This window comes from Lipophrys pholis, assembly GCF_963383615.2.
Source record: "Lipophrys pholis genome assembly, chromosome: 7".
Lineage (NCBI taxonomy): Eukaryota > Metazoa > Chordata > Actinopteri > Blenniiformes > Blenniidae > Lipophrys > Lipophrys pholis.
This window is the reverse complement of record NC_137638.1, coordinates 22,051,518-22,079,480: the sequence shown is the minus strand read 5'-3', so window position 1 is coordinate 22,079,480 and position 27,963 is coordinate 22,051,518. Positions and strand designations below refer to the sequence as shown.

At 41.1% G+C, this 27,963-nt stretch overlaps 1 protein-coding gene across 6 annotated transcripts in view; it reads left to right on the top strand.

Moving 5' to 3' along the window:
• trpm3 (transient receptor potential cation channel, subfamily M, member 3) overlaps positions 1-27,963 on the top strand; it is a gene marked incomplete at both ends in the record, with an annotated part of 154,429 nt that overhangs the window by 11,392 nt on the left and 115,074 nt on the right. For 2 of the 6 annotated variants that reach the window (XM_080468017.1, XM_080468016.1), the window contains one exon: positions 23,136-23,225. The exons of 3 other annotated variants lie outside the window; for them this stretch is intronic. In XM_080468017.1, coding sequence (XP_080324143.1) covers positions 23,136-23,225 — 90 coding nt within the window. Of the gene's footprint in view, positions 1-22,998; positions 23,226-27,963 lie in introns of those variants that run through there. One more of the 6 variants, XM_080468018.1, reaches the window with a different exon arrangement.

Below are 27,963 nucleotides of genomic sequence, written 5' to 3'. Positions count from 1 at the left end.
AATCTTTGTGTTGTTGGTTTTCTGGTGGGTTAATTTTCACAGATAACACCAGACCTGCTAGCTGCATTCATAATTCCATTGTGGTAAAATAGATGAGGGATGTTTTGCCAAGCATTCATACTCAACATGATTATTAATACATTTTCTTACTAATTATAATTACACTGAGCTTGTTTTGCTGTTTTTAATTGATCAGAAATTTTTACTACCATTTGTCATTCCTTAAATAAAAGACTATTTCTAGAAGCAAAACATCAGCAGTAAATGTGTTTAGTGGGTATATTGCAGTATGCAGCATGTAGAGTAACAGCACATCCCAGTACTGATAGTCTCACTTGTTTTTGAATGGATGTTCAGCTACGCAGATGAAAACGAGACAAATTCGGCCTGGTTGAACACCTGCACAGAATACACCCACTTAGAATGCAAATAATAGTATCATCCCAGTGTTGTCGCTGCTGTCAGGAACTTACCTGAAATGAGGCGACCTTTGAACTCCTCACTTATCTAAAAATCTGCTGTTACTCCTGTGCTTAATTATTGTTCCTCTCATTATGGATCACAATGGCAACTGCCGAGTGCCAGAGGTGTCCAGAGTTACACTCGAGTTTCTAATGATTTTGAGTTCACCATTCAGCTTTTTTTTTTTTGAAAGCACTTATGCTCTGTCATAATTAAAGTGAAAGTATGAGACAGAGCGCAGGTCAACATCTGAAGGGGCCGTGAATTAAATTCTTGAAGGCTTTCAAATTAAAATGGTCACAGGAAGTTGTAGCATTCAAGTGAGCTCTTATGTAACTTTAATTACTCTTCCAGTTGGCCTCTATCATGCTGTGGGAATTTATTTGCACAGATGCTTTTGGCTGTTTCTTTTCTGAGTTAGGTTAAAACGTTAGTCCTCATACAACCAGATACTCTGGAAAAAATGCCCCACTCAAAACACACACAAAAAACCCCAACTTATTTCGAGGGACTTTTGCCTTGAAATAAGTGGTAAAGTCTGCCAATGGAACACGTGGAAATAGTCTTGTGGTGAAATTTTTAGAAATAAGATGTGATTTCAAATAGTGAGATCTTAAAATTAGCAGAGAAACTTATTTTAAGCTATATTTTAACAGTCTTTTCACACTTGGTGTCTTAGAATAAGCCACAAATGCTATAATGAAGATGATCTATTTTATACAAATAACACCGTAGCTTGAAAGATGTATGAAATGTGAAATAAACCTTGTTTATTTTAAAATACAACTCAAAACAAGATAATTCCAAGATTGTTTGACTTAATAAGATATTCAAGATGCATTGTATTAAAACAAGAGCCAAGATCTTGCTGAAATATTGCTTGTTCGGTGAATTTATATTAGATCAAATGAAATGAGACATTTTGACTAAGAACAACATAATAAACTTGCTAAAAATTTGAGTTTTTGCAACGTCAACCATCAGAAAGAAAGTTGTAATAAATAATAATAACATATAGCACCTTTCACGAATAAAATTCAGTTCAAAGCGCTTCACTAGTTAAAAATTAGAGGTAAAAAATACATGGGCTTTTTACATCGGTGTCAATATTAAAAGAGAACTTTAAGCAGATTAAAACAGATTATAAAACGTACAAGAATCATATGCAGGAAAAAAAATCACAATGATCACAATTTAAGAAAAAAATCAAAATAGAATATAAAACTACATGATACATCCAAATAAAAAAATGTTATGGAGTTTTTTAAAGCTCGTAACACATGGTGCCTGACGAATATGAAGCGGTAAAGAATTCCACATTTTTAGTCCATAGAAGTTGTTGTGAATGCCGTTGAAAGTCTAGCAGAAATCACTAATTGTGGCATAACTGTCATGTCATGCCAGAGACTTTAATTTTCACTTTCTGTGAGCGCCCCAGTGGGGCTGAGTCACAACAAACCTGACTACGAACCTACTGGCATGCCAATGCAGCTGAGTCCTCAACATTTTAATCTGCTTAACACACGTTTCAGTGGCAGACCGGTAGTAGCTGTAAGCTGGTTATTTGATGGAAGTGATGTGTGTGTGTGTGTGTGTGTGTGTGTGTGTGTGTGTGTGTGTGTGTGTGTGTGTGTGTGTGTGTGTGTGTGTGTGTGTGTGTGTGTGTGTGTGTGTGTGTGTGTGTGTGTGTGTGTGTGTGTGTGTGTGTGTGTGTGTGTGTGTGTGTGTGTGTGTGTGTGTAGTGCTGACTGACATCGGTGGCAACAGTAACTTGGAAACAGCTCAAAGTATCATGTAGAGTTTGTTTAAGCGGGGAACGCAGTGGGAGGTGTTGGATATTGGGAGAATGTACTGCAGAGACAAAGCATGCTCTTGAAGGATAAAAGCGGTTATTTGTGTGCGTGTACGTGAGACACAAAAGAAAAAGTTGAGTGTGTGACACAGATGAAGCTTTATGGGTGAGAGGACTGAGTAGGCACGGAACGAAAGGTGCTTGGTGTCACAAATGAAAGTGGTGTGATTTATCTTTTTTTTCTTCCCCGCCCTCTGTCACACATTGTGGGGGTGTGGCTTGACCTTTTTTTTTTTTTTTTTGTTGAACCTAACGAATGAGATCTCCTCTCCAGATAGGATTCAGAGAAACTTTGCGGATAGTGAATTTTTCAGGCTTTAGAACTGAAAAGGCAAAATGAACTGTGGCCACGAAAAGATAAAAGGAGGGTGAAGGAAGGTGAAGGAAGGCAGCACGGCAGCGTTTGATAAGGTCTCATGACATACTTTTGTTGCTTTGGCAATGATCCCTCAACATGACTGGCTGAAGAAATGACCACAGTTCATCAGATGGACATTATCGGTGTGTGTGGGGTTGTTATGTGCGTGTAGGCTGTCTGGCAGAAGACGTAATTCATCCTTAAAAACACTTGTCTCTGTGTTGTTTTTGTTGTTTGACTCGAGTTGACTCTTTGTGCTACAGCCTGCCAAAGTTGCTCTGAACTATTAGTTTTCCCGCTGTCTGCCTTTGTCTCATGAAAATCACCCAAAATAGCAACAAAGGAACTGCCTGTAGATGAAATCTCACATCCTACACCACCACAGAGCTCCTCCTTCTCATTGCAGACAAGAACACATGCACAGTGTCAGGAAATTTGTGATCAGATCTCATAAAAATTCTAGATATAATTGGGCTTTTATTTATCGCTTCTTCCTCTCGGATACATCTTTCTAATTTGCAGATCCATTCATCCCCTCGCCTTTCTCTTCTTGTGGTTTTATGAGAGGTGGAGGTATTATGACAGCTCCATAATCCTTTCTCTCTGCGAGGCTTTTGGAACACTCGTTGAAAGGGAATACTGTGAGGGGCTAATAATTAAATTGAGCAGGTCGTTTTCATTATAATACACAGGGTGAAGGTTGCTATTGTCCTGACTTAACTTCATCTACACTTTGTGGGCCGCGCCTGTCGGGCCAGCGCAGTAACTCTGAGTGGCAGGAACATCAACGTGAAATCACTTGCAGGGTACATTTCCACAGCGAAGTGAGAGAAATGGTGAAAATCTGCTCGACCTGGATTAAGAACCGGTGTCTTCAGGGTTTGTTATCTACTCCACAGCTGTGACAGACACTTGTGCTCATTTACTGTACACTCACAGTGCAACACAAACATTTAGCTGTGAAAATCAGGCATTTTGTCTAAAATATGTGAAACTAAATCATCACAAGGTCTTTGCTAAAATAGTAATAGATGTTAATTTTGTTATTACCACAGGGCAGGGTGGAGCAAAGGCACTGGTCATGGTCACTTGCCAGAGCAGTATACTGTATAGCCAGTCACAAAAGAACATGCTCTGAGTTGCTCCCCTTATGGATTTGTCAGATTACTGGCATGGGTCCTGATCAAAGCTTTTTTAAACCCTCCTCTAAGCAGCCTCGCTCTGAATTCCTTTTGCTAATTTATCCTCGCCGAGACTGACGAGGAGAAGAGCAGAGGAGGCGAGAGAGAGGCAGACTGAAATGTTTCAGAGATGCTCAGTCATGCCTCAGTCTGAGCAGCTTCCATTAGACCGCTCACATTAGATTACAACCCTTTTGTGTGCGGAAAGAAATTAGTATTAGTTTTTCATTTCAGGGAGAAATCATTGGTTTTCTTTCTTCTTTTTTTCACTGGTGTTGGTCTGGCTGCATTCAGACTTCATTAGGCTAGATCCCAGTCTGCTCGCTGCTAAAACCTGCAGTATTTCTCTATGTATAGATGTGAAATGTGTGGGACCGGCTGAAGGAGTGACCGTGGTTGTCCTCTGATCTCGTGATTGATGGTTCAGTCACCAGCTTCTGCTGTCAATGTGTCCTTGGGCAAAGCATTGAATCCCAAGTTTCTCTCAAGTACCTTTGCTTGGCAGGCGAGTCCATTGGTGTGTGTGTGTGTGCGTGCGTGCGTGCGTGCGTGCGTGCGTTTGCATGGATCTATGTGTGCCTATGTGTGTTTATGTTTAACAATGCTTTAAGAAAGTACCTCTACATACTTGAAGCCTATTTATTATATAGTTTATCTTCTCTTCAAATAGCATTTTATTAGAGAGGACAAACTCCAAATATTCATTAATATGCAAGTTTTTGTGACACGTCCTGTTGTCATATATGAATGCTCCCAACTCGGACGTCGGAACTCCCAGTTGGTAACTTTCCAAGTCCCCAGCTCCATGAGCACACTTTTCACATGGCCTGCATACATTTCCACAGACAGAGGAGCTCTTTCTGACTTTCTCCAGTTTTCAAACAGAGAAGATGTTCTTTTCAAATCGTTGCTCTAATTAACTGGAGACGACTAAATGTAGCATTTGATGAATCTGTAGCCGAGACATCTCGTTTTGTGAGCAGCGTGGAGACCTGCTAACCACTTAAATGCTCACCTTATTTGGCTCTTTTTTGCAGTGCGATGCTCAGTGCTTCTGCTCCTTTTCCCTGAAGGGTAATATTTTATTAAAATGGAATAATTTCTTATGTCAGTACAAGCGTTTTATTTCAGGGAAGCTGGGACTCCTGTTGGGGGAAACTAAGCTGTTGTACAGGGTTGCTGTCCTTGGTATTTTAGAAAGAGGAAGTCTTCAGGTATAATATGCTGTGTGTTTACTCGCCATGGTCCAAATCTAGATCCAGGAAACTCTTTACTAGGTAGTCTTTTTTATGTAAATGTAGACATGTTTGAGTGAAGATCCGTTGATCTGAAACCTGTGTTGCTCCCTCCCTTTGAACTGGAGCTTTGAAGCTCTGCTGTGTGATGCCATGAGCTCTGGGCTTTGAGGCCGACCGTGTCCTCCTATGTTTTTCCTTGTTTAGCCGCGTGGCAATAATGATAGTCATAAAAGCCATTACCAGGGGCCCGGGGCCACTGGGCGGTGGGTCTAGTTTTATGACTCTGGCCCCGCAAGATGGTGATTACACTATGTCTACGTTGCTATGGCAACATTGAGGTTTGCAAAGGCTAATGCAGAATTTATGTCAGGGGAGTGTAGCATTTTTTCAATCCTGACCTGTCTGTGGTATGTGTGTCATTGTTTATTGTTTTGTTTTCTTATACCAGTGGGGACTTAAACCTGACTATAGATCAACCAGGGAAGACTTCTGTCACCATAAGGACAAAACTTTATGTTCTCAACCAACAAGCATGTAATTTACTGCTGAAAATGTTGATAAAATTAGGCGTTAAGGTGAGAATAGGGTTGAGCTGAAGTTAAGAAAATAATTCCAGTACACACAGTATTTAGCAAGTTAGTAGTCGGACTGAGATTAAAGCAAGTCTGCAGGAAATCTTGTTCAGTGACACATTCCTACAATGAAGAAAAACATACTTTGTGTGGGGGAAGGTTTTCATTTAATAACCAATATAATAATGGCCAATAACGTTATCATTTTTGTCCATTCCCAATGTTCTTAAGCTAAATGTGTAATAACTTACCAGTGATGTAATTAAATGGTAAATAATGTTTTACAACCATGATTGAGTTGGTAACATGGTGAATGGACTTCATATAGCTTTAATGAGCTTTATATAGACTTTCTGTAGTGCTTTTCAAGGCATGTTACATCGTTAATCACATTCACCCATTCACACACCAATGGAGGCTGCGGCCATGCAAGGTTGTCACTCCAATGGGAGCAAATTGAGATCGAGCTTGAGAGAGTGTTGCAGAGTTTGTATCCTCGATGAATGACTATGATGACGAAAACTGCACAAAACTTTCAAAAAAATGCTTTTATTTCCTTGAAACGGAGGCCTATTTATGTATTTTTACATTATTCTCTGCAGTTATTAGAATTTAATGCTACTTCAGTCATGTAATAATTTATTACATTAGTGGCAAAATGTTATTACGCTAATGGAGCAAATATATTATTATGCTATTGGCAAGTTATTACACCTAAACCCGGCTGACCCATAGGGGTGGAGGTGAGTTTAGAGCCAGTCTACAGGAAGTGAATAAGAGTCAATGCGTGGGTGTAACTGTGTCCGTTATGGAGGGTCATTTCAGAGACAGAAGGACAAATTGCAGCAGTTTGCACCATTATTTTTACCCATCCACTGTTCCATCCATGAAATTGAGCAGAGGGATTTTTAGGAAACATTTTGAATTGCAGGCCAGATCACTGAACTGATCCAAACGCCATCACGCAGAGACAGAAACTCATCAGACTCACACCTGCCGAATGATGCATGTATTATGAAGATTAAAGTGGGAATGTTGATGATGAGGGGGTTTTCTGGGTTATTTTTACAAATGTGATTACATAATCATTAGATTGAAATGACCAGATCGATGTTGGACTGGGGCCCTGTAAGAAAAATGTTAAATACTTGCTTTCCTTGCATGTTTTTTTTTTTTCCATGGGCCTGTTAAATGATTTTACAGTAGCTTTAACAGACAACTCTTCAGCGTGCAAAAGTTTCATTAAAAGTTTCTCAACTTGATCCTGGATTGAATTAATGAATCAAAAGTCTTGTAAATCCGTACGGAGTGCCGCGGAATGAGACTTTAGGTTTAAGTTGGCAGTGGACTCCACAGCGTTGAGCTGAAATGAGTGACTGTTCATTATAGTGGCTTCTGACACTGAGCCGTGTCTGCATTGCTCTGTTGACTCAGAAGATTACATCGGCAAGCACTAAAGGTAATCTGGCATTTATAGATCTGTGTGTGTGTGTGCGTGCCTGTGCGTGCCTGTGCGTGCCTGTGCGTATCCATCCACATGCTTTGTCTCCCCTCTGAGCACTGACAGGGACTTGTGGTCTTCAGGTATTAGCAAATGGACACAGCACTGACCTGCTGTCCCAAGAGAGAAAGTGTCACTAAAGCGAGGGAGGCACCATCAAATTATCTTTTGTATTATTGTGCAAATGGATCCATCAAACTGAGGTCTTCATCTGACAGGGATTTCCACTTTATTCCAACCCTGACTGCCCATAATTTTCATTTTCTTTTGGGTGTATTTTTTATGAAACTGTCCACAAATTCCAAGGTTTTGAGTTAAAATGAGTGAAGACAGATGCCTGAACAACACACATTCTTAGACATTGCTACAAATTTCAGAACAAAAGTTTAAATTATAATTAAGATTGGACCATCTTTAAATTGTACTAATACATAGTTAAAAAATACCTCCTGGAGGAGCATATTTTGTGGTTTTCATTCTGAACTGCATAAATGCCTCTGGTATAGTTCAAGGATGGAGAGTGAGTTGTTGGTTTTAAACCTTTACACTCAAAGTCCCTCTAGTCACGTCGATGTACATTTTCAGAAACACATTCATAAACAGCCTTCTCCTTGTGGTCTCCTTTTATTTTTTTTTGTTATTTGAGTCATGTTAGCCTTTAAACCTTCATCTTGTGTGACGTTCAGTGGTTTGGTACTAAAATAAATCCTTTGTCAGTCATACAGTTATTATTTGTTTAGGCCTCACTTAGTTAATGATGCAAAAAACTATTTATCTCCAATTAGAATTGGAAAATTACTAGTATTAAAAAAGAAGTTAAAATCCTATACAAACAAAATTGTGTTTATTTAGGGTGGCCATATTTCGATTTCCCAATAAGACACAAATGCATGAATTTTTAGATACAATTTTTTATTTTGTAATCCCCTACAAATATCTGGATGTAGATTTGTGGTTGGGATTCAAATCTCAACAGGTCACCTGCGCAAAGCCCAATACTCAGGACTGCCCACTGCTGATGGGTTCAATGCAGGCATTTAATTATATATGTAACAAATGAAGGCTTCCACTTTGAATCCATTGATAGACCATGTTGGCACAGTTGAGAGCATTTTTCTGAATAAGTAGTCCACGTGGTTCAGCGTATCTTTCCAAACATTCTGTCCTTTTTTCCCCCTGATGTTTCTCTCCACTGTACCAGTGACTCCACCACAGCTCAGACAGAATGCTTTCAAGCATGGCAACAACTTTACTTTCACCCTGAAGCATCTTCTAATCCAAAGCTGTACCTATTTGTTATGATCATGTCCTGTATCTTAAATTTCATGCAATAAAGGATAGGCTTTCCATCTTTTAGTCGGATTTAAATCTGCATTTTATTTTTAACCCAATGTTATTTCACTTGAAAAAACTTAATCACAGCTGAATTTGTGGAATCCTGGCCTAAAAGTTGTTCTTTTGAGAAAAGTATATTATAAAAAAAACAAACTCTGGATGTGACGAGGTCAGTCTGTGTGTACACCACTTCCAGTAGATATATAAAATAACTTTCTTTAAATGTGCTCTCCATGAGGCGTCACACAGAATTACTTCTCTTTATTGCTTGTGGCTTTCGTTTTATGCGTGCTCCTTGATGATACACACTTTGTGTGGTAGATGTAATCTAATTCGCCTCAGTAGATGGTTCATATTGCTGTTAAATGCAAAACACAAGTAGTCCTTTCAGGAAAATTCTTCCTGAGCGATTCGGATGAAAAGGTGGTTTGAGTCACTTCATGAGCTTTATTACAGCCACATTATGCAAAAGAGCGACTCAGGACACTGCTGAATTGTCCTTACAAGTCCATCATGCCAATGCTGTTTTGCTCTCTCTGTATTTTTTCCCGAACTTGTCTTTGCAGCTTTATCCTTTGCACTAGATCCGTCCTCTCAGTCTGCAGAGATGTTCCTCCGCTCTGGCTCTTTATTACACTCTTCTGCTTCATCGAACTACAGATGGAAACACTAAAAACTCCCCAGATGGACTTTTAAAGAAACTTCAAGCCTAACATTGGACATTTTGGATCAAGACAGATTTTATTCTCTTGACTGAGCAAAGAATTCGATCAGTGGAACTGAAAAAAAGTGTCTTGCCGATCCCTGTTGATAGCTGCTTCTAGATGCGTGTAGTAACACATTAAAACTACTCCGGCAAGCACAATTTATCCAAGAAGGTACTCAAGTAAATGTAACGGAGTAGTTTTAAAGTAAATTACTTTTTGGTTTTACTTGAATACAATTCTAAAGAAAGAAATGTGACATTTACTCCATTAAACTGGGATTAAAGCTCATTTTCTAATACAAATACAGTAATATATCTGCTGCAGCCACTTCAATTTATTATATTGTCCTGATTTATATTTAGTGCTACTGATTTCTAAAACAGAAGGCATGTTTCCCTGGGCCAACATCAAAATTTACTCAATGATGCCTTAGAATTCTGATTTATTCAAACTGTCCCACTGCCATATACATAGAAAATTCCATGTATAAGACATACATTCTTCTCTAACGGACAGAAATTCACATAGGCTTCTCAGAAGTTACTTAATATGTTTTGATTTGTCTGAAATAATCTCTCTTACACAATCAATGAAAATAGTTTGTGGAATAAAGAATAATAATAATATAATTATAATGATAGAAATAATGCCTCTTTTATATAGACTATCCCTATAAACAAATATGAAGTCTCTTTTGAAATCTTATCAGAGTAATAATTAACAATATGTAACATTGTTTTGAGTCATTCTTCTGATTTGGACAATGCTTTTACAAAATATATCTTACTTTTTTTTGACTGATATTTTAAACAATAAAGACCCCTCCCCTCTTAAATATATACTTTTAACAAACACAATTATCTACATTTCAATCTGTGAATGGGCACATTTATCTCCCTCTGAAAACCACTTTGTGCATTGTTTTAGGCCGATTCGATCTAATGTCACCCTAACATCTATTTGTCGGGTATTATATTATCCCTGATTATTTGTGGTCACAGTAGTGGTGTGCACACGGCAACTGTTGGAACATTAAGTAGCAAATTACTGTAGTATTCTGCACAAAGTGCCAGTCAGTTTAAGTGCATCTTCTTAAATCTCTAACCACAATATGGTGATCCCAACACAGGATTCAGATAATGTAAACATAATGAAAGTTAACTATGTAAAACTGTTCACATTTATACTTTGGTTAATGACAAGGAATATGTTCAATATCAAACTGTAAGTCTCACTTTTTAACACTTTTAAGATAAAAATAATATATAAAAAAAAAAAAAAAAGTGTCCAAATTGAGATTTGTTGTGTTAAGAGTGGAAAAGTGAAGTAGGCCCCATATCAAAGCTTAACGCCACTCTCCAACAAAGTAACAATACAGGGCTCTTTTCTTCTCTCCCCATGCATGGTTAGTTCCCCCTACATGTTTAATTAGGTTGATAGTTCTTATAATACTTGATGAAGTAGGATGAGTACTGCAGTACGAAGAGTCTGTTCTGCATATTAACGGTTTAATCTGAGGTCCAGTTTCTGTTTGATAGCGCATCGCATAATCATTTATAACCATAAATATATGTTGACATTGTCATTGTCATACTGTACACAGCTTCGGGGTAATAGTGGTTAGCTGCTCCCTAATAAATCCCCCCAACCCATTCAACAACAGACCTCTTTTTGATTCTGAAGTTTGGGGTTGTTGGCGTTTGCATGATTTTCTGGTACAGGTACGTGTACTCCAGCTCCTTCCACTAATCCCCCAAAACATGCTTATTTGGTTGTTGTGTTACTTTTAATTGTGTGTAGGTGTGACTGTGTGCATGAGTGTTTGTCTGCTGTTCTGTGATAGGTTTGGAATGGACTGGTGAGCTTCACCCACAGTCGGCTTGTAGGCTTGGTTCGAGCACCTCATAGCAGTAATGAATGAGTGAATAGATTGAACATGTACATGTATGTTTTATTGTCTCTTATGTGTTAATGTAGTGTGATAGTTAAATAGAGGTGAAACACAATTAATTTTCTTCAAGTTTTTTATTGCATATTATTAGAAAAAATGGATTAAATGATGCTAATCAGTGGCTGAAGTAGGACTGGTTTGTCATGAATCTTTTTTTTTTTTTAATAGTTCACGTAACGAGAGTGAACATTGCCAGGGTACAATCATCACTTGCAGCGAGAGATGTTTCTGATTGCTAATTTCTAAATCGATGTAACACAGACTTGAATTAGATCTCATTGACAAGTCTAAAATGGAAAAATAGTGTCAATTTTATTGTGCATTGAGGCTCAACGTTTTCACTCAACTTCCTGCAGCTTTTACCTTAAAGTTGGCTGCAGGCAGATCATGAGAGGTCATTGTTGTGGTGGTATGTTCTCAGACTGAGCGATCACACTGTTCCGGGGTCAATTATGTCAGATTGGCCTGAGTCTGGCTCCCTATCACCACTCACAGCAGTAGCCATCATCCTGTGCTGCTGATGTCCAAATGCTTGGGTGAATGTGGTCATGCATTTATCCACTGGAACTGGACTATTTGCTATCTCAAAGTACTGACAAATTGCTCTCTTTGTTTCCCACTGTGATGTTTCAAAACATCAGTGTGCTCCAGCACCGCTGCAGGGAGGACTGCTGCTTTCTAACTGCTCAGTCGCCCCAACTATGCATGCACATCAATACTTGCAACCGAACTATTAACCTATGATCGGTGCTTTAAATATTAAGCTGTATTCAAATGTTTACTTTAAGTGTGCTTATATATTTTGTGTCATACGTCGGAGTGCTCGGAGTGATTCTCCTGTAAAGACCACCAGTAGATGTTGTACCACATTCAGGACCAATTACAGGGACAGAGTGGCCATAATTGCGCCTCGCTGTGTACTCCGTTTATTCCTCCCTCGGTCCCGGGCCAGTTTGATGTTGCATTTTCATTTACAGGTGATCCAACTTCTGATGCATACACACCAATAACAGCTCTAATGCAATTTACATACGCCCACATACAGCCTGAACGTACTGTAATGCGCTCTTTATTTGTAATTGGCTCATATCTTGTGAACTCTATTTCAACCATCACACATTTGAAACGTTGCAATATCAAAGGAAATTACCTTTACTCTGCTCCCATTTGGTTTGTGATTTGCTTTTTAAAGCAGAGCAGGGTCTCTGGTCTCATAGTCCACGTGTTATTTTTCATACTGATCACTTAATGGAAGCATTATTTGTAATTGTCTGCTGTCTATGTGGTTCTACTACAAAATAATTAGCTGTAATGAAGCAGATAGAGAAATTTCCTTTTTTGTGACTAGTGTGTGTTTGCACCATGCTGTATTTCAGCTATAAACCTAGCAATGCTTGTTCTTCTACTGAGTTATTTGCTGCTTTATGGGGAATGCCAAATGGCACATAAATTATTTGTACTGCAGAGAAAAGAGGATTGACTCTCGCTGTTCCTTTTTGACGCCCTCACAGCTTGAATTGCTACGTGCTAAACTGAAAGGTTGAATTTGTCTTTAGGGAAGACCGTGCTTTCCTTTTATTACTCCAAACTTTCATCATTAAAGTTTATATTCCATCTTTTCTGGTTCTCAGCCTCGTTTCTACCATCCAGTGTTCAGTACTCTCGGTCATACCTACTTTATCTGTCCTCTGCTTCATTTCCTGGTTATGTAGTTGTCAGTAGGGTCATTTACTACTCTTGTCTCACAGCAAGAAAAACACTTTTTCAAGTCTGTGCTCATGGCCTTTCTGTGAGGACTTTCATGTTCTTCTGTTGTGTTGGTTTTCTTCAGGTCCTCTAATTCCCTCTCATGGTCTGAAATATAGATTTATATTAATTGTTGAAGGCTACACGATGGCACAGGGAGGCGAGAGCGGGAACCACTGAGCCATCGTGTAGCCACATGCATATGAGGTTAATTGTTGACTCAAAATTACTCCAGAGTGTGAATGCGAGTTTGTGTATAAGTGACCTACCTTCATCTACTGGTATTGTCTCTCGCCCCCCAACCCTAAAGTGCATAACTCATCGTATCGAACATGGATGGATCTCTTTCAATACACCAGGGATTTAAGTGTCAAAAATAAACAAACTAAAAAATGTGGCTCCACTTACAGAAACATATGGCATTACCAACAGAATAAAAATGTTTTTCTCATTTAACAGAAATCCTTTTCAGAATTTGTTGTTTTGTTTTTCTGTAATAGGAGAGAGGTTTCTGAGGCGTCCAAATTATATCAGAAAATCTTGCCTGATTGGAGCAGTTCAGGATGTTTTGGTTATGATGTTATAGGTAGCGGGTAGCCCAGGAGGAGCTACCTCAGGGAGTGTCGACCTTGCCTACGCAAAATCCAGGCTCAGCTGGCTCTGGCTGTCAGTACCCGTTTAGAACCCCCCACTCCAAGATACGAGTACCTCTGCCTTGTGCCTTACCATTGCTTTTGGAAAGTCAAAGGGAGTAAACCCTGACAGAAAATCAGGAGTGGAGCCCCTAAGGCAGTTGGTGGAACACTGTGACACCTTCCTGCAACTCCTGCAGCTGCGCTGACACTAACTGTATTGGCTCGTCCTTTCCGTTGGATTCTGCCAGCAAGGCCGAGAGGGGGATTCTGACATCTGGGCACCCCAGGATCTCCACAACTTTTGTCCAGCTCTGCGCCCTGGAGAGGTCACTCCAGTGTCAAGCAGAAAAGTGCCAGGTAATGACAGAATCCCGCCGGGGGTCATCAAAGCGGGAAAGGACAGCTCTCTCCTCTACCATCTCCATGAACTCCTGCTGCAGTGCTGGGAAGAAGGGACAGTGCCTCAGGACATGCGTGATGCGAAGATCATCACGCTGTACAAAAACAAAGGGGTCCGTAGCGATTACAACAAATATCGTGGAATATCCCTCCTCAGTGTTGTGGGAAAAGCCTTCGCTACGCCGTCCGACAGTTCAAGGATGGCATCTTCCGCCACACCAGGAGCAACGGCAGCCTTTTCAACCTGGTATACCTCTGAGGGAAGACAAAGGCATGCAAAGTCCTCATCAGGGAGTTGCTTTTTATGGATGACGGCGCTCTAACTGCTCACAATGAGGAGTCAGTACGGCGGCTTATCACCTGCTTCGCTGATTCCTGCACCGAGTTCGGTCTCACCATCAGCTTGAAGAAGACCAACATCATGGGTCAAGACATCAGCAGGCCTCCTCAAATCTCCATCGATGACCACACCCTAAAGTTGTCGATAATTTCACATACCTGGGCTCCAACATCTCCAGGAGCCTCTCTCTGGATGCCGAGCTGAACGTGCACATTGGCAAGGCAACAACAGCTGTGGCTCGTCTAGCAAAAAAAGAAAGTTTGGGGTGACACCATGCTGACAACCAACACAAAGGTGAAGGTGTACCAAGCGTGTGTGCTGAGTACGCTTCTCTGTGGAAGCGAAGCATGGACCTTTTAGTCCTACCACGAATGCAGGCTCAACGCCTTTCACCTGCGTTGCCTCAGATGACTCCTGGGCATCACCTGGCAAGATCATGTTACCAACAACGACGTCTTGGCCAAGGCAGGGATATCCAGCATGTCTGCCATGCTTATTTATTCATTTAGTTTTTCCCCTTGTCCTGTTTGGCAGCTTGGGCAAACAATATTATGTGATTGAGAGCCTTCCGGTGTCAGAACAGTTTTTGCTCTTGCAACAGGAAGAGACCTGGAGTCTCCGCCTTTATTAGAACTTGGCATGGCTGCCGTACACAACCGGGGGGGAACGCTCCAAGAGAGAGAGGAAAGAGATGATTGAGGGGGTGGGTGGAGGACAACATTCAATACCCTTGTTAGTGCTACATATATTACTTGTAGTTATCACAATGATCCAAATACTTTCTAACTGTTAATAAATTAAAACAGCCTGAGCAGCTCTATCGAGACAGTAACAGGATTTTCAAGATTAAACCAGCCTGTGCAGCTCTATCTAGAAAGTAACATGATTTTCAAGCAGGAACATGAATTAACAAAGGCCCCGACCCAAGCCAAGAGCCCCCAGGCCAAGTGGGCCGGGAGACCCCCATAATCCTGGCAGCCCCCCCAATCCCACCAGGCCACCACGAGATCCTATCCTCCACTAATCCAACCGTGAATGGGGAGGGAGAACCGCACTCCAGCCCCCCCGCGAGCACCATGCCTGAGTGAGCCGGGATGAGACCACAGCGGGAGGTGCTGGGGGGAGCTCCATCTACCACCCCCAGCACCCTGTAGAGTGTTGGATGCATGTAGGGGTGTGTCTTTGTGTTTTGAAGAAGTGGATGCAATGTGTATGTCTCGGGTGTGGTTTAAAATTGGGGGGTAGCGGGGGCCCGGGCGTTCTACCGCTGCCATGCTGACACAGAGACGACTGTGCTGGCTGGGCCATGTCTGCCGCATGGATGATGGCCGCATTCCAAAAGACATTCTGTATGGTGAGCTGGCCACTGGCCCCAGACCTACAGGACGCCCTATACTGCGCTACAAAGATGTATGTCCCCATTCTGTATGTGTGACCTGAGGGCAGGTGGCATCGATCCAGTTGACCTGAAAACTGCATCCTCAGACCGCCTCAGTAGACGCTCCACTGTGAAAACCGGCATCAAAAAAGCAGAATTGAGGAGAGAGACCAGATGGGAAGAACAATGGCTCGGGAGACAGCAGAGAGTACATCCAGCATGCAACACCATCTAGGCCAGCATGTTTACCTGCAGTAACTACGGCAGACACTGCCTTTCAAGGATTGGTCTGTACAGTCACAGCAGGTGTTGCAACTCCACCACAGACTAATCCACGGTGCAACTACCATAGTCTTCCCAGATTGACGGATGCCAGTAGGCTATGATGTTGATTCCAGTGTTAAAATGGGTACATTGTTGATGGTATTGGTTTATTGTGTTGTGACAAATTTTGGTATTTATTTTAACAAATGTACAATTTTCTTATGTTTAAAACACAACGAAGGCTTGCTGTTTTTCCTTGAAAATATTGCCAGGTAAACAGGCCTACCACGTCTCTCCCTCTGAAAAAGGAACAATACTATCACTCTTCATTCCTTTGGTCGCAATATACGATCAAAAGTGAAGTATCCCGCTTTGTTACGTTCAGAAACCGCAGGAATATGTTTGTTTTTGTCACTGTCTTTAGTAGATAGTTGCCTCTTCTGAGTCGGAGCACCTTAGAAGTCTTGTTTCATAGATTTTCTGAATTGTCTGGTCTTAAGTAGTCTTGTCAGATTCATTCAGGCATTGACAGATGCTCATTTGAGATCTATCTAACGTGGATAAACACGCCGACGATACTGAATGTGTCACATCTCCTTTGTTTTATATTCGACTGCTCTTAAAATTTTATGCCATCTGTATAATCTATTAAAACTTGCACTTTTCAGATGCTATTAAAGTTTGCAGGGACAATTTCAGATTGAAATGCTGTAACTAAGCTGATGTGAAGGCAGGATAGACATTTTGTTTTATGAGGAGAACCTGCTCAGATTAGGGCTCAATGCTTTGGATTTGATCTGGCAGATAAACTCTGTGTCCACAGGCTGGTGGATACAAATAATGAACTGAATCTTTTCTGACCTGAAATAACATTATGGGAGGCTTTAATAGAGGATAAGTAGTTGCCACACGAACAATCCCTGCAGGTCATTATTTTTAATTAGTAGCATCTCCTCACTGTTACCTCTGGCCTAAGTGATAACACAACTGCTTGTCAACAGCCGTTTGCACCTGCCGATATCATTCAACAGTGCTGCTTGAGGCCTAAATGTCAGGGATGAAAAACGGTTACCTCTTCCACAGTTGTGAACACATATATATGACTTTTTTTCCCCCTCTCCCCTTTTCAGCTTAGGATGATCATAGTTTAAGAGTTTTCAAGTAGTGTTAAACTGCACTGGGGCTTTGGGATATTAAGACAATTCTGAACACTCATGAGCTTGGTAATGAGTAATGGTGGAAAGAAATGTGACATAAATAACACATCATGAGGACTATTTGTGTATGTGTGAGCACGTGTGTGTGTGCAGTTTCATCCCACTGGCTAATAATCATTGCTTGCCTCCAGATGGAGGAGTGTACCCGACTCAGCGGAAGTCTTCCTGCCTCTTCAAGGCCGAGGCAGTAGGGGGTCGTTGTGTGTGTGTACGTGCATTTGTGTGTTTGTTTGAGCAGGTTTGAAGCTAAGTGTTTAACTGTCGCTTACCGACAGTCCTCCAGGGTATAATGCGATAAAGCAGAGGAAGCCAAATTTTAAAAAAGATCATCAGTTTGGAGGAGACAGTTTTGTTAACACATAACTTTAGTCATTTAGTGCTCTCAAAAGTTGGCACCAGATGCATTTTCATGGTCACTGTTTTGTTTTTCAGTGTGATTGAATCTTGTCCAGTTGAGAGATCCGATTGTCCAATTTACATAGAGACAGAATAAAGTGATTACATTTATGTTTGAGTTTATACACATAAACAATATCATCGGATCCAGTCACTGTGGATCAATCCCATAATGGTTTGCACTGCGACATTGGCTGTTCGTGATGTACACACATGATTCCACATCCAGTTTTACCTAGAAGACCACTTGTGTTGAAGATAATTTTGTTTCTTAGACTGATCAACGCTGTTGTGTTTGCTTGTGTGTTTATTTGTGTTTGTGTACAAACCTCCTCATTCAGAGTGTGAGAGACTATAAAGTTGAGAAGCATTGTTATCTCCTGCTTTGTGCTTTCCCACTATAACTTTTCTTAAAACATTGTGTTGGGATGAGTCACATGGTGAAGACGGGTTACAGATGTGCACAAAGCTCCCATAGTGGGAATCAACATAATGTACCATTTACATGGACTCATAGACTTTGATCATAAACAGGCTGAAATGAACTGTATATAATAAACATGTTGATCCGTTTTCACAATCATAACTTCACAGTATGTTCATGCTAAGACTGTTTCACTGTTACTTCAGGTATAGGTGTGAACTTCTTTTCAGTTCTGTATCTCAGAACTAAATAGCAGATGGCAGAGTAGCTGTCAGAGACTACTTGGGACACCTACTTTCACTGCAACTCTGAGTAGAAACCTTTGGAATAGCATCTACTACTCTCTGAAATGTGGTTTTGTAGTCCTATGCTGTGGCCTGGAGTGGATCACTGTGATTAGAAACATTTCACTAAGCCTTTATTCAGGACACTCAAAAGGAAATCACTGTCTGTTCTAAATTCTGTCCATGAATAAATGCATTACAATGCAGTAGATGTAATTATTTATTTATTTTTTGATAAGGAGTTTAACCTCAACATCTTAGAGCTCCTGGCACTTCTGAACAGATCGGTTAAAATGCATCCATGAACCCGTTCAGCAGACTATAACGTTTTTCTGTTTTGATGAATGTTGTCAGGCTTCACCAGAGAAGCAGCTTGGGGCTGGGGAAGGTTTTGTAGTGGATCTGACCTCTGGCGGACACAACAATCAAAGATATTCTGAAAATGTATTGTAAAGCAATGTTGAAGTCCTTGTAACCAGACATGAATACCTGAGGTGAAGTCTAGTTTCTAGACTGTGCGCTGAGTCCACTCATCACAGTCACTAAACTGCCCACAGACATGCCACCTAACAAATGTTGCAGATTAAGGGGCTCCTGTTTAGTTAAACTGGCAACTGGGAACTGAATCAGCTGGATATATTTGACCTTTCAATCACAACCACGAGGCAAACCAAATTAATACCTTTCTTTTTATTCAAGCTTCAGTTCTGACAAATCACATAGCATGTGGCTAAGTGGTGTAATGCTGACTTGTGGATCCTAATGTCAGGTTTTAAAGCTCCTCTCCCAGTCGACTCTGCTCAGGTGGTTTAGTTTACTTAGATACATTTCATCAACAATAGTGCCAAGATTTCAAATAAAAATTCTTTGTGTGCAACATAATAATGATATAGCACGTGTCCATCTCATTTTCTGAGAGACGCTCGCTGATCTTTGCTCTTTCACAAGTTGCCTTTTCACAATACGAACAGAGAGAATCGTCAAAGAGTATGCAGCTGTTCGGTAGCTCCTGCTTTGCTTGAATGACAGCTGGAAATTGGCTTCTTTCTCACTCCTGTCACAGCACAGATAGGCAATGTCACAAGGTCCACCTGTAGCAAAGATGTTTCAGAATGAATCGACTATAGGACACCCACTCAGTGCTATCACATATAAATTTGCACACACGCCCACTTGTACACCCAGCTGACTTCTTGTGGGTAGTGAGTAGCACAAAACAAGATGAAATCATGTCTGGAGGCAATGAAACACTATGACTCCAGTTGGCTTAATAATCATTTCACGTCCATGTTTTGTTCTGATACTAGTGTCAAAAATAAATCACCTCCCTCTCAACTTCATTCCAAATTACCACAGAAAACTCCTCTTTTCACCTCGTATTAAGACATGATAAAACAAAATTTGTTTGGGATAGTTGGGATTTTTACCTTCACCACCTTGTTCAAGCTCTCAGGGTTGTTCAACTGAAGTGATTCACAGTAAATTGCCTCCCTTGTCTGCCAAGTTGGGTCCCCACTGGGAGAAATGATTCACAGAGAGAGAATAAACTCTCCTCCTGACTGGTCTTGTTTTTTGTGTTTTTTTTGCCGGGGCTTTAATACCTTTTAACATTGTGATAATTAGTGTGGTCATGAAGAGTGAGAGGACAAAGCAAACAAAGCTGCTGAGTGTTGAACAGGTGCCCTCTTCTGGTATAAGTGAGCAGCTTGACTTTCTTTGTTTTGTTTTTGACTAAAATAACAGACCATTGCTTTGTTCTTCATCCTGACATAGTCACTGATGTAAAAGGCAGACGGTGTTTCTCTACTATAGTAAAGAAGCTGACACTTTAATGTAATTCAACTTGTGCAGTATGTGTGGTGATGGAGAGTTGGAGGGGGGGTGAGGTTGGTGCAGTGTTTGTGCATTAGAAGGTTGCCATCTAGAGTCACCATGAAAGCAGTGCAGGGTGAAGCTGCTGTGTTCGCTGAACCATCGCACGGAGTGAGATGGAGAGGTGCGAACTGAGAGGGATCAACGGGAGAAGCCCCCAACACCACCACCACCACCACCACCACCACACACACGCACAAAAACAACTACTCACTCACACGTTTCACAGTCAAGACATCCCAGAGGTCTCTGCAGTCCTCAGGGGACACCAGTGGTCAGTGAGGTGAATACTCTTAATGTCAGGCTTTAATTAACAGGGAGAAAACGCCTACAAACAGTGAGTCAGGAGAGTAATTAGGACTTTTACTGCCAGAGAAAGGAGTTCTATACTATCAGTGATGTATTTGAATTTCAGCGTGACACAGTCAAAGAGCAATGTGTCAGTTATGCCTCATCTTCTTGTGTTGTGATGCAGCAGCTATTGTTTTGCTGTTAATTTTGAGGAAGAAGAACACAAAAAAGAAAACGCCTCCTTCTTTGTTTCTTATTTGTGCTTTGAGAATGGCTGTGACAGTATTTCTTGCCCTAACTATGCTACAGGTTTCATTTTCCCCAAAAGTACGTTAATCCATCCATCTTCTATACCGTTTTATCCAACTCAGGATAAAACAGACTAGACAATCTGCCTCCAGTCCATTACAGTGCAAACAGAACCAGGCCAAAACCCGAATACAAGGCCTCTGCTTTCATTGTCCTTATGACAGTAATGTGCTTCCACTTTCTTCATGTTGCTGCTTGCACACACTTTCAAATATTTAGATACTTGGATGCATTCATTGTGACATTATTTTGAGACATTTCAAAACATCGACAGTGTCTGGTACATCTACCAGAAAGCTTTTTGGTTTATTATCAACACCTTTGAAACCCTAAGGCTTTTATTTTACACCAAATGATCACACTGAATCATCTTCAGCCAGCACAAACGCGTCAACGCTGTCCCAATGACAACTGTAATTTTATTCCTACCTTTTGTTGTGACAAGTGTTTGAGTGTTCAAATATTGTGTCTCGGTAATTATCCTGAGACGAACGGTCCGAGTGGTTCAAAATAGAAATGGAAAAACAACAAAGATGAAGCAAAAATAGATGCCTCGTTTAATTTATAAATTTTTGTCAGTTTGCATCACAATCAAGCATCCAAGCCTTTGAGAGGTGTACCACTGATAAGGTTGGCCGTGGCTGTATCTTCGATTGCTGCACCTCGGTGGGTGAACCAACAGCTTCTACAAAATGCAATTCACCCTCTGCCCTTAGACAGTGAGAATAATCAATTACCTTGTAATCAAATCTGGTAATCTCAGTTTTTTGTAGTAACAGATGGTGAATAGATGTACTTAGCCCGATGCAAAACGACTGTAGGAATGTGTTTCTAAGGAGCTGAAAGATAGCAAGGTGTAAAAACAAAAAAATATTTAGCTATTAGTGTAGACTGACAAAGTTGAAGAATCTGTTATTATTCATACAGCTTGTGTGAAATGCGACCCGTTTAAATGAGGCTGGTTTTAAGACAGTTTAGGAAATCTCTATCAATACTAAATCTGCGACTGCTAATCAATTCAATTGGTGTGCATTTTTTCAATGTTCATTAAAATTTTTATTGGTTAAATATCTCAGGTACATAATGCATATATTCCAGGTGTTTGGTCTCAAATATGTGAGTCACAAGTTGAAGAAATGTACAGAACATGAAGAAAATGTGATGTGTTTTTTTAAATTTCTGAATGCAATTTAACATTCACGTCAATACGGCAAACAGAATTGCATCAAATGAGCGAGGGGGAGGTGAGGATGTTGGGAGGCATTTAAAATGAGTTTATACAGTATGACAGTCACATCAGCAGTCTAGTCTTCAGCATTCCTTGGTTGTTGTTTTTTCCCGCCACTCTTTGGTGCATTTCGATGCGTAAATATGATGTCTGACATGCAAATTTGTAAGTAGGTCGTACTTCTCTCCACTGCCACAACACCAAGTTAGTCAATGCGCTTCCATCTTCATTCTCCATCTGGATTCACTCCATAAGACACGGCTCTCACTCTCCTTCACCCATTTCCCCTCTGACCACCACACAGTGCCTCGTCACATCTCTCCATCTTGCCTCCTCTATTTGTTTCTCTCCATCCTTTATTTTTTCCATGCACAAGAGCAATTTTTTTTTCAATTTGTTTTAACATTCAGTCTCCATACTCTTATTGTCAGCTTGTTTTTTAATTGTATAAAACCATATTTTTTCTCCTCCCCATTCTCCCTGTCTTTCTCTCTCTCTCTCTCTCTCTCTTTCTTCCATTCTCTCTGTTTTCATCTTGGAGACAGTAGTGTGCAGCCTCAAATCTAAGCCACTGCCTGTCAGGCTGCTCCGTTTATGCGCTCTGCGTTGCTCTCCTTTCCTCTCCTTTCCTCTGTGCTTTACTGCACTGCACTGCACTGCTCATCTCTCCTCTCCCCACATCTCCATCTCTCCTCCTTCTCTTCCTCTCTTTCTCCTCCTCTACCTGCATCCTTTCACTCTATGCGCTCTTGTCTCTGTAGTGCACTGCTGGGCTCTGCTCCGTTCTTTGGAGGAATACTGTACTCTCTGGGTTTTCTCGCGCCAGAGGAGAGTGCACTCCAGCTACTGGTGGGAAAGGAATCGGATGCTCTTGGTGCTCCTGGTTGGACTTGCCTTGGATTCTTTGGATTTGTGTGAGCTGGAGAGGAGCAGCGTGCAGCAAAGGAGTGGAGAGGGGGCAGAGAGCTGCCCGCGGGAGAGCTTCATCTGCTTGGGGAAGTAAAGGCTTCAAGGTGGTGGCGGTGTTAGAGGTTGATGGTTGTCTGTCAAGGGTCATGCCCTGGGACTTGCGTGTTTTTCGGCAGTTGGAGTTGGAGACCCTCTCCCATCCTCGCCCCCCTAGTGGGGCAGCATTGATCCTGGTGCCGGGAAAAGCCGCCAGGCACCAGTGGCCGCGCCGTGAAGAGCGGACACCATGAACCAGCTGGACGCGCCACGGCCACTCAACTGGACCATCAGAAAACTGTGCCATGCAGCCTTCCTGCCATCTGTACGCCTGCTAAAGGTAAAAGAGCAACAACAGAAGGGAGAGTGGGAATGAACCAAAAAAGATATATGCCCAGGGAGATGTAGTAAAATATGTCAGGCAGCCCTTCTGCTATCCTGCTGCTTTCCAAAAAGAAGACAAGTAGAGGTGAGGATACAAAATGAATGCTGGGGAAGATGTAATGGCACATCTCTGGTTCCCTTAGCGTGTGCTTAGTGCATAACTCAGTGCACGTAATGCAGTCATCAAAGAGGAAGAAAGAGAATAATTTTGTTGTAAATGAAGGCAAGTGTGAGAAAGCTGTCAGCATTACACTCTCAGAAGGGAGCTTAAAGGTTTGGAAGTGTGGGGATGCGCAAAGAGTGTAGGATAAAAATGGAGACAGGGAAAATGGGAGCATGCTGCCAGAGAGACGCACTGGAAGAGTGGGATAAAGGAAATGGAGGGGGGGGGGGGGACTGAGAAAAGTGTTGGAAAGAAAAAAGCTAAAAAAAATTATTAATTTAGTGTTAACCAAAAAGGACACTGCCATCGCAGGGTCCAATCTTAAAATAACAAGAGGCTTGCATATTGAAGGAAGCCTGCCATGTCCACAGATAACGAGAGTTTGCAAAAACATTGAGAGAAGCAGGAAAGAGGGGACGATGACCTCAAGAGACAGAATCTGAAGTGAGAGGGATTTGTGGGGATGTGTGTGAAAATGTTAAATTGGAGATGACAGACGGGGCACAGGAGCTTCAGAGAAGAAGTGGATGAAATCCCAGAAGACAAGTGTTGAAATGAATTCCACAATGCACCTTGGTCATGAGGAATTCAGGCTGGACTTCTCTACTTTGCACTTTGAGTCTTTTTTTTTAACAGCATCACCTATGCAAAGGTGTGCAGCGAGTGGATGAGCATCCATCTGTGTGTATGAGCATGTAAGGACACCTTGATCTTGTGTACTTGCCTTTGTAAATACACATTTCCTTTCAATAACACTTGCTTACAGATGTTTCCATCCAAAAAACCTAATTACTATACATACATTTGCTTTTGTAAGCCAGTTACTGGCTCTTTGTCAGGAGGACTATTGTCAGAGGTCTTGAATGCCTCTCCTTCACTGTCCTTTGATCCAGCTTTATCAAAGCAGCTTCACTGTGATGTTGAACCACACAACCAGAGTGCCTGGGCTCATATGTCAAGCATTTGCATTTGTATAGCCTTGTTAACTGATTATCATTATGCGTGTGTGTTTGTGTGTGTGTGTGTGCAAGTCGTACAAAGTGTCATGTACACCTGTGAAACCTCACATGAGAATGCAGCTTTTTATTGTCCTCTTCATTCAAATACAAATTACATAAGCACAGCGGGTCTAGTGGTTAGCACTGTCCTCGCAGCAACCGCATCCCTGGTTCAATTCCAGACTCTGTGGGAAGGTTGCATGTTCTATTAATGCGTGGGTTTTCTCTGGGTTCTCCAGTTTCTTCACAGTATTTGGAGACTTCAAATTGGCTGCGTTTGCTCTCTGGTCAACAAGCAACCTGTCTAGTGTGTGTCTTGCCATCAACTTTTGGCAGCTGGAATCTGGTCCAGCCCCCGTTCAACACTGAGTTGTATACAACAGTACATACGATGGAAAATGTCCTTTAAACACAACCCTATATTTTAGTACATTTAGATATTTTTGATGGCTTTTCTCCCTCACAAGCAAAGGAATGAAAACAACATTTTTTGAATAAAGTACTGAGGCACTTCAGAAATTCTTTCCTTGGTGGATTCACAACAACAATAAATGATATTTGTTTGGAAGTAGGGCGGTTTTCCCCGTCCTGCTCCTGAGGGACCCTATGCCCCGTGTGCTTCAAATGCCTCGCTGTTCCAGCACACCTGATTCAAATGAACGGCTTGTTATCAGGCTTCTGCAGAGCTCAGTGGCGACCCGTTCATTCAGGGGATGGTGGAGCTGGGAGACATTTAAAAGATGCAGGGCATGAGATCCCTTTGGACCAGGACTGGGAAATACTGATGTAGGGCAGCAAGCTGTGAATCAAAAAAGGTTCCTAGCCCATATTCTCTCCACGTGTGCAAGGGCTGTATGTGAGGCAGCTCTGCAATCGACTACACCGGCACCATGCTACTTATCTCAGGTGATCCTCACTCAGCTCTCTAATTTTACAGTGAGGGTGGATCTTGGATTTGGTATTACTCCTATATAGAATGTTGCTGCTTTTGAGTTGCTGAATTATTTCTTTTTTTTAGCTTATAATCCTTGGCAATGTTTTCTAACCTTGGGTTAGAACGTTTTTTTTGGTGGTTTTTTTTAACTGTTCACACTTGAGTTGTGGCTACCTGACAACCATGGAAACAAATGAATGGAAGATAACATTCCAATCTGGCTTGATTTTTTTTTCCATACTGACATTTTTTAATATCGGACATGAAGAGGTAAACATAAGTCACGCTGAGCAGCTGTTGTGATGTGTATTATGCAACAACAGTGCTGTATGCTGAGCTAAATGCACTCATGGGAGTTTTGTTTTCAAGCAGCTGAAAGCTCACAGACTGCTTATAAAATGGAGAAATGAGTCCAAACAACAGAAACAGAAGGATGTCCTCAATTATACACATCAACACCAATGAAGAAAATCTCCTGCAGGGGCCCTTTTGGCTCTGACGCCATCACATCCTGTGTTGATAGACTTCCTCACTCCAGATTGCATTTGTCATCTGTTGAATGACGCTTAACTCAGCAGCAGACTGAGAGATGCTTTTCAAATGATATCAAGGTGTTTGTTTTTTGGGCCTCAGTTTCTTTTAGTTTACTAATGTGCCACCGTTTTGCACAAGGGGTAAGAACACACCCTCTGCTGTCTTCTTGCTCTCACACACCTGATTCCAAAAAAGATCTGTGCAAGATCTGGCACAAGAAAGCATATAAGGGATGCAGGGCAGTGGCTTCCAGGACTCAGTGTTCTGCTATATGGATGTCTGCAGTGGCAGTAAAACCTTTGACTAAGCTTCTGTTAGCACCACAGATATGGTTCAAGAAACTGTGTTTACTTGATGTGAATCCTCCTGTCGGCCTGTCAGTGTGAAATTAAGCTAATAGCCTGTCATTATTGTTGGAAATTTCTGCACGAAAAACACTTTCCTCTCATGTCCCCCTAACTTATTACCTGCCCCCTGCTGGCAAATGTGTGTGTGTGTGTGTGTGGGGGGGGGGCGTGTGTGGGCGTGTGTGTGCGTGCGTGTGCGTCTTCAATTTATGAGCTATCAGAAATGTTTTCCATCTTCCCTTATAAGCAGGGAAATATGGCCAACAGATTGTGTGTGCATGTTGATGCTGGTGCGTAGGTGTGTGCACGTGCTTCACAATATGTATGTGCATTTATAATGCAATGCCACAGGCATTGTAGCAAATAGGTACCGTGCCAGAGCTGATGCGTTAGCTCATGATCCCAACCCAGAGCTGAAGAAACAATAAGGTTTCAAAAATTACATTTATTAATATCTAATATCTTGATGTTAGTAGTCATTGCCAATGCAGATAAAATCCCATGGAAATGTATGCCCATCATCAAGTAAGAACTATCAAAGCTACAATTCTATAGCTGTTATACAAACACTCAAAACTTGATAATGGCATTTTTTTTTTTTTTTTTAAAGGTCCTTATCTGAAGTGGTAAGGAAGTGTGATCCACCAGATATTGATGGCAGATTTAACAAAAATGTTTTGCCTCTGTCAATGATGGTCTTTCCTCTTGAAATAATCACGTATTTGCCACATTGATAGCTGCAGTCTTTACGAGTTTAAGCCTGGGATTTAGTGTGGACTCGGCAGAATAAAGTGTCAAACAGGGAAACAATATTGAGAATTGGGAATGGTAAATCTTCTCTCATCCTCCCTTGGAGTCTTTAAGACTTGTTTCCGTTGTAGTTTGAAGCACATACCTTCGCCTATTTTTGGCTTTATACAATGGCAGACCTTCTTATCGTCTGCATTTTGATTGAGCTTTTTTTTAATCTCACGTTTGATCAACACCCTATCAAGTTGTGTTAACAGCTTTTTCCTTATCAGTTTGAATTGCCTTCACCCTCCTCACAGATTAGACAGAGCTGTGCTGTAACTTGAGTAAATAAATGCTTCCTACAGTGAATACAGTAAAGATATTTTCTTTGGTTCTCCTCGTGAAGTTGTGTAATTTCAACGCCCCCCCCCCCCCCCCCCCCTTCTCTCTCTCTCTCTCTCTCTCTGTCTCTCTTTGTCCCCTTCTCCCTTTTTCATGCCATTGCTTCCATAATCACAAAGCATAGATAACGCTCCATCTTATGCAAAATACATGGGGGATGGAATGTGCTGCTAAAAAGAAATATATATATATATATATATATATATATATATATATCTATCTTACTAAAAATAAATCTGTTACATAAAAAGGTACACTGTTGCAGCGCTCAATACTATGTAGTTTAACGCTGATGTATGTCTGAATGTATGAATGCCTTTCACATAGCAATCTTTATTATATTAATTTAAAATATTTCTGAAGCAATTTTTGATGCCTAAAACCTACTAAACAACCAAGGAGCCAAGTACGAGCTGTCACCCATAGGTGGCACCACCCATTTTTCTATCTGTGGTGATTGAAGTTTGGTGGGATACAGCAGTTTCCTGCCTGTGATTTGTTTTGTATCTATGTGTTTATTACTAACAGTTTCAAATGGTATGTATCAAATGTATTTATAGTAGTTTTAACCCGTGTGCAATAAT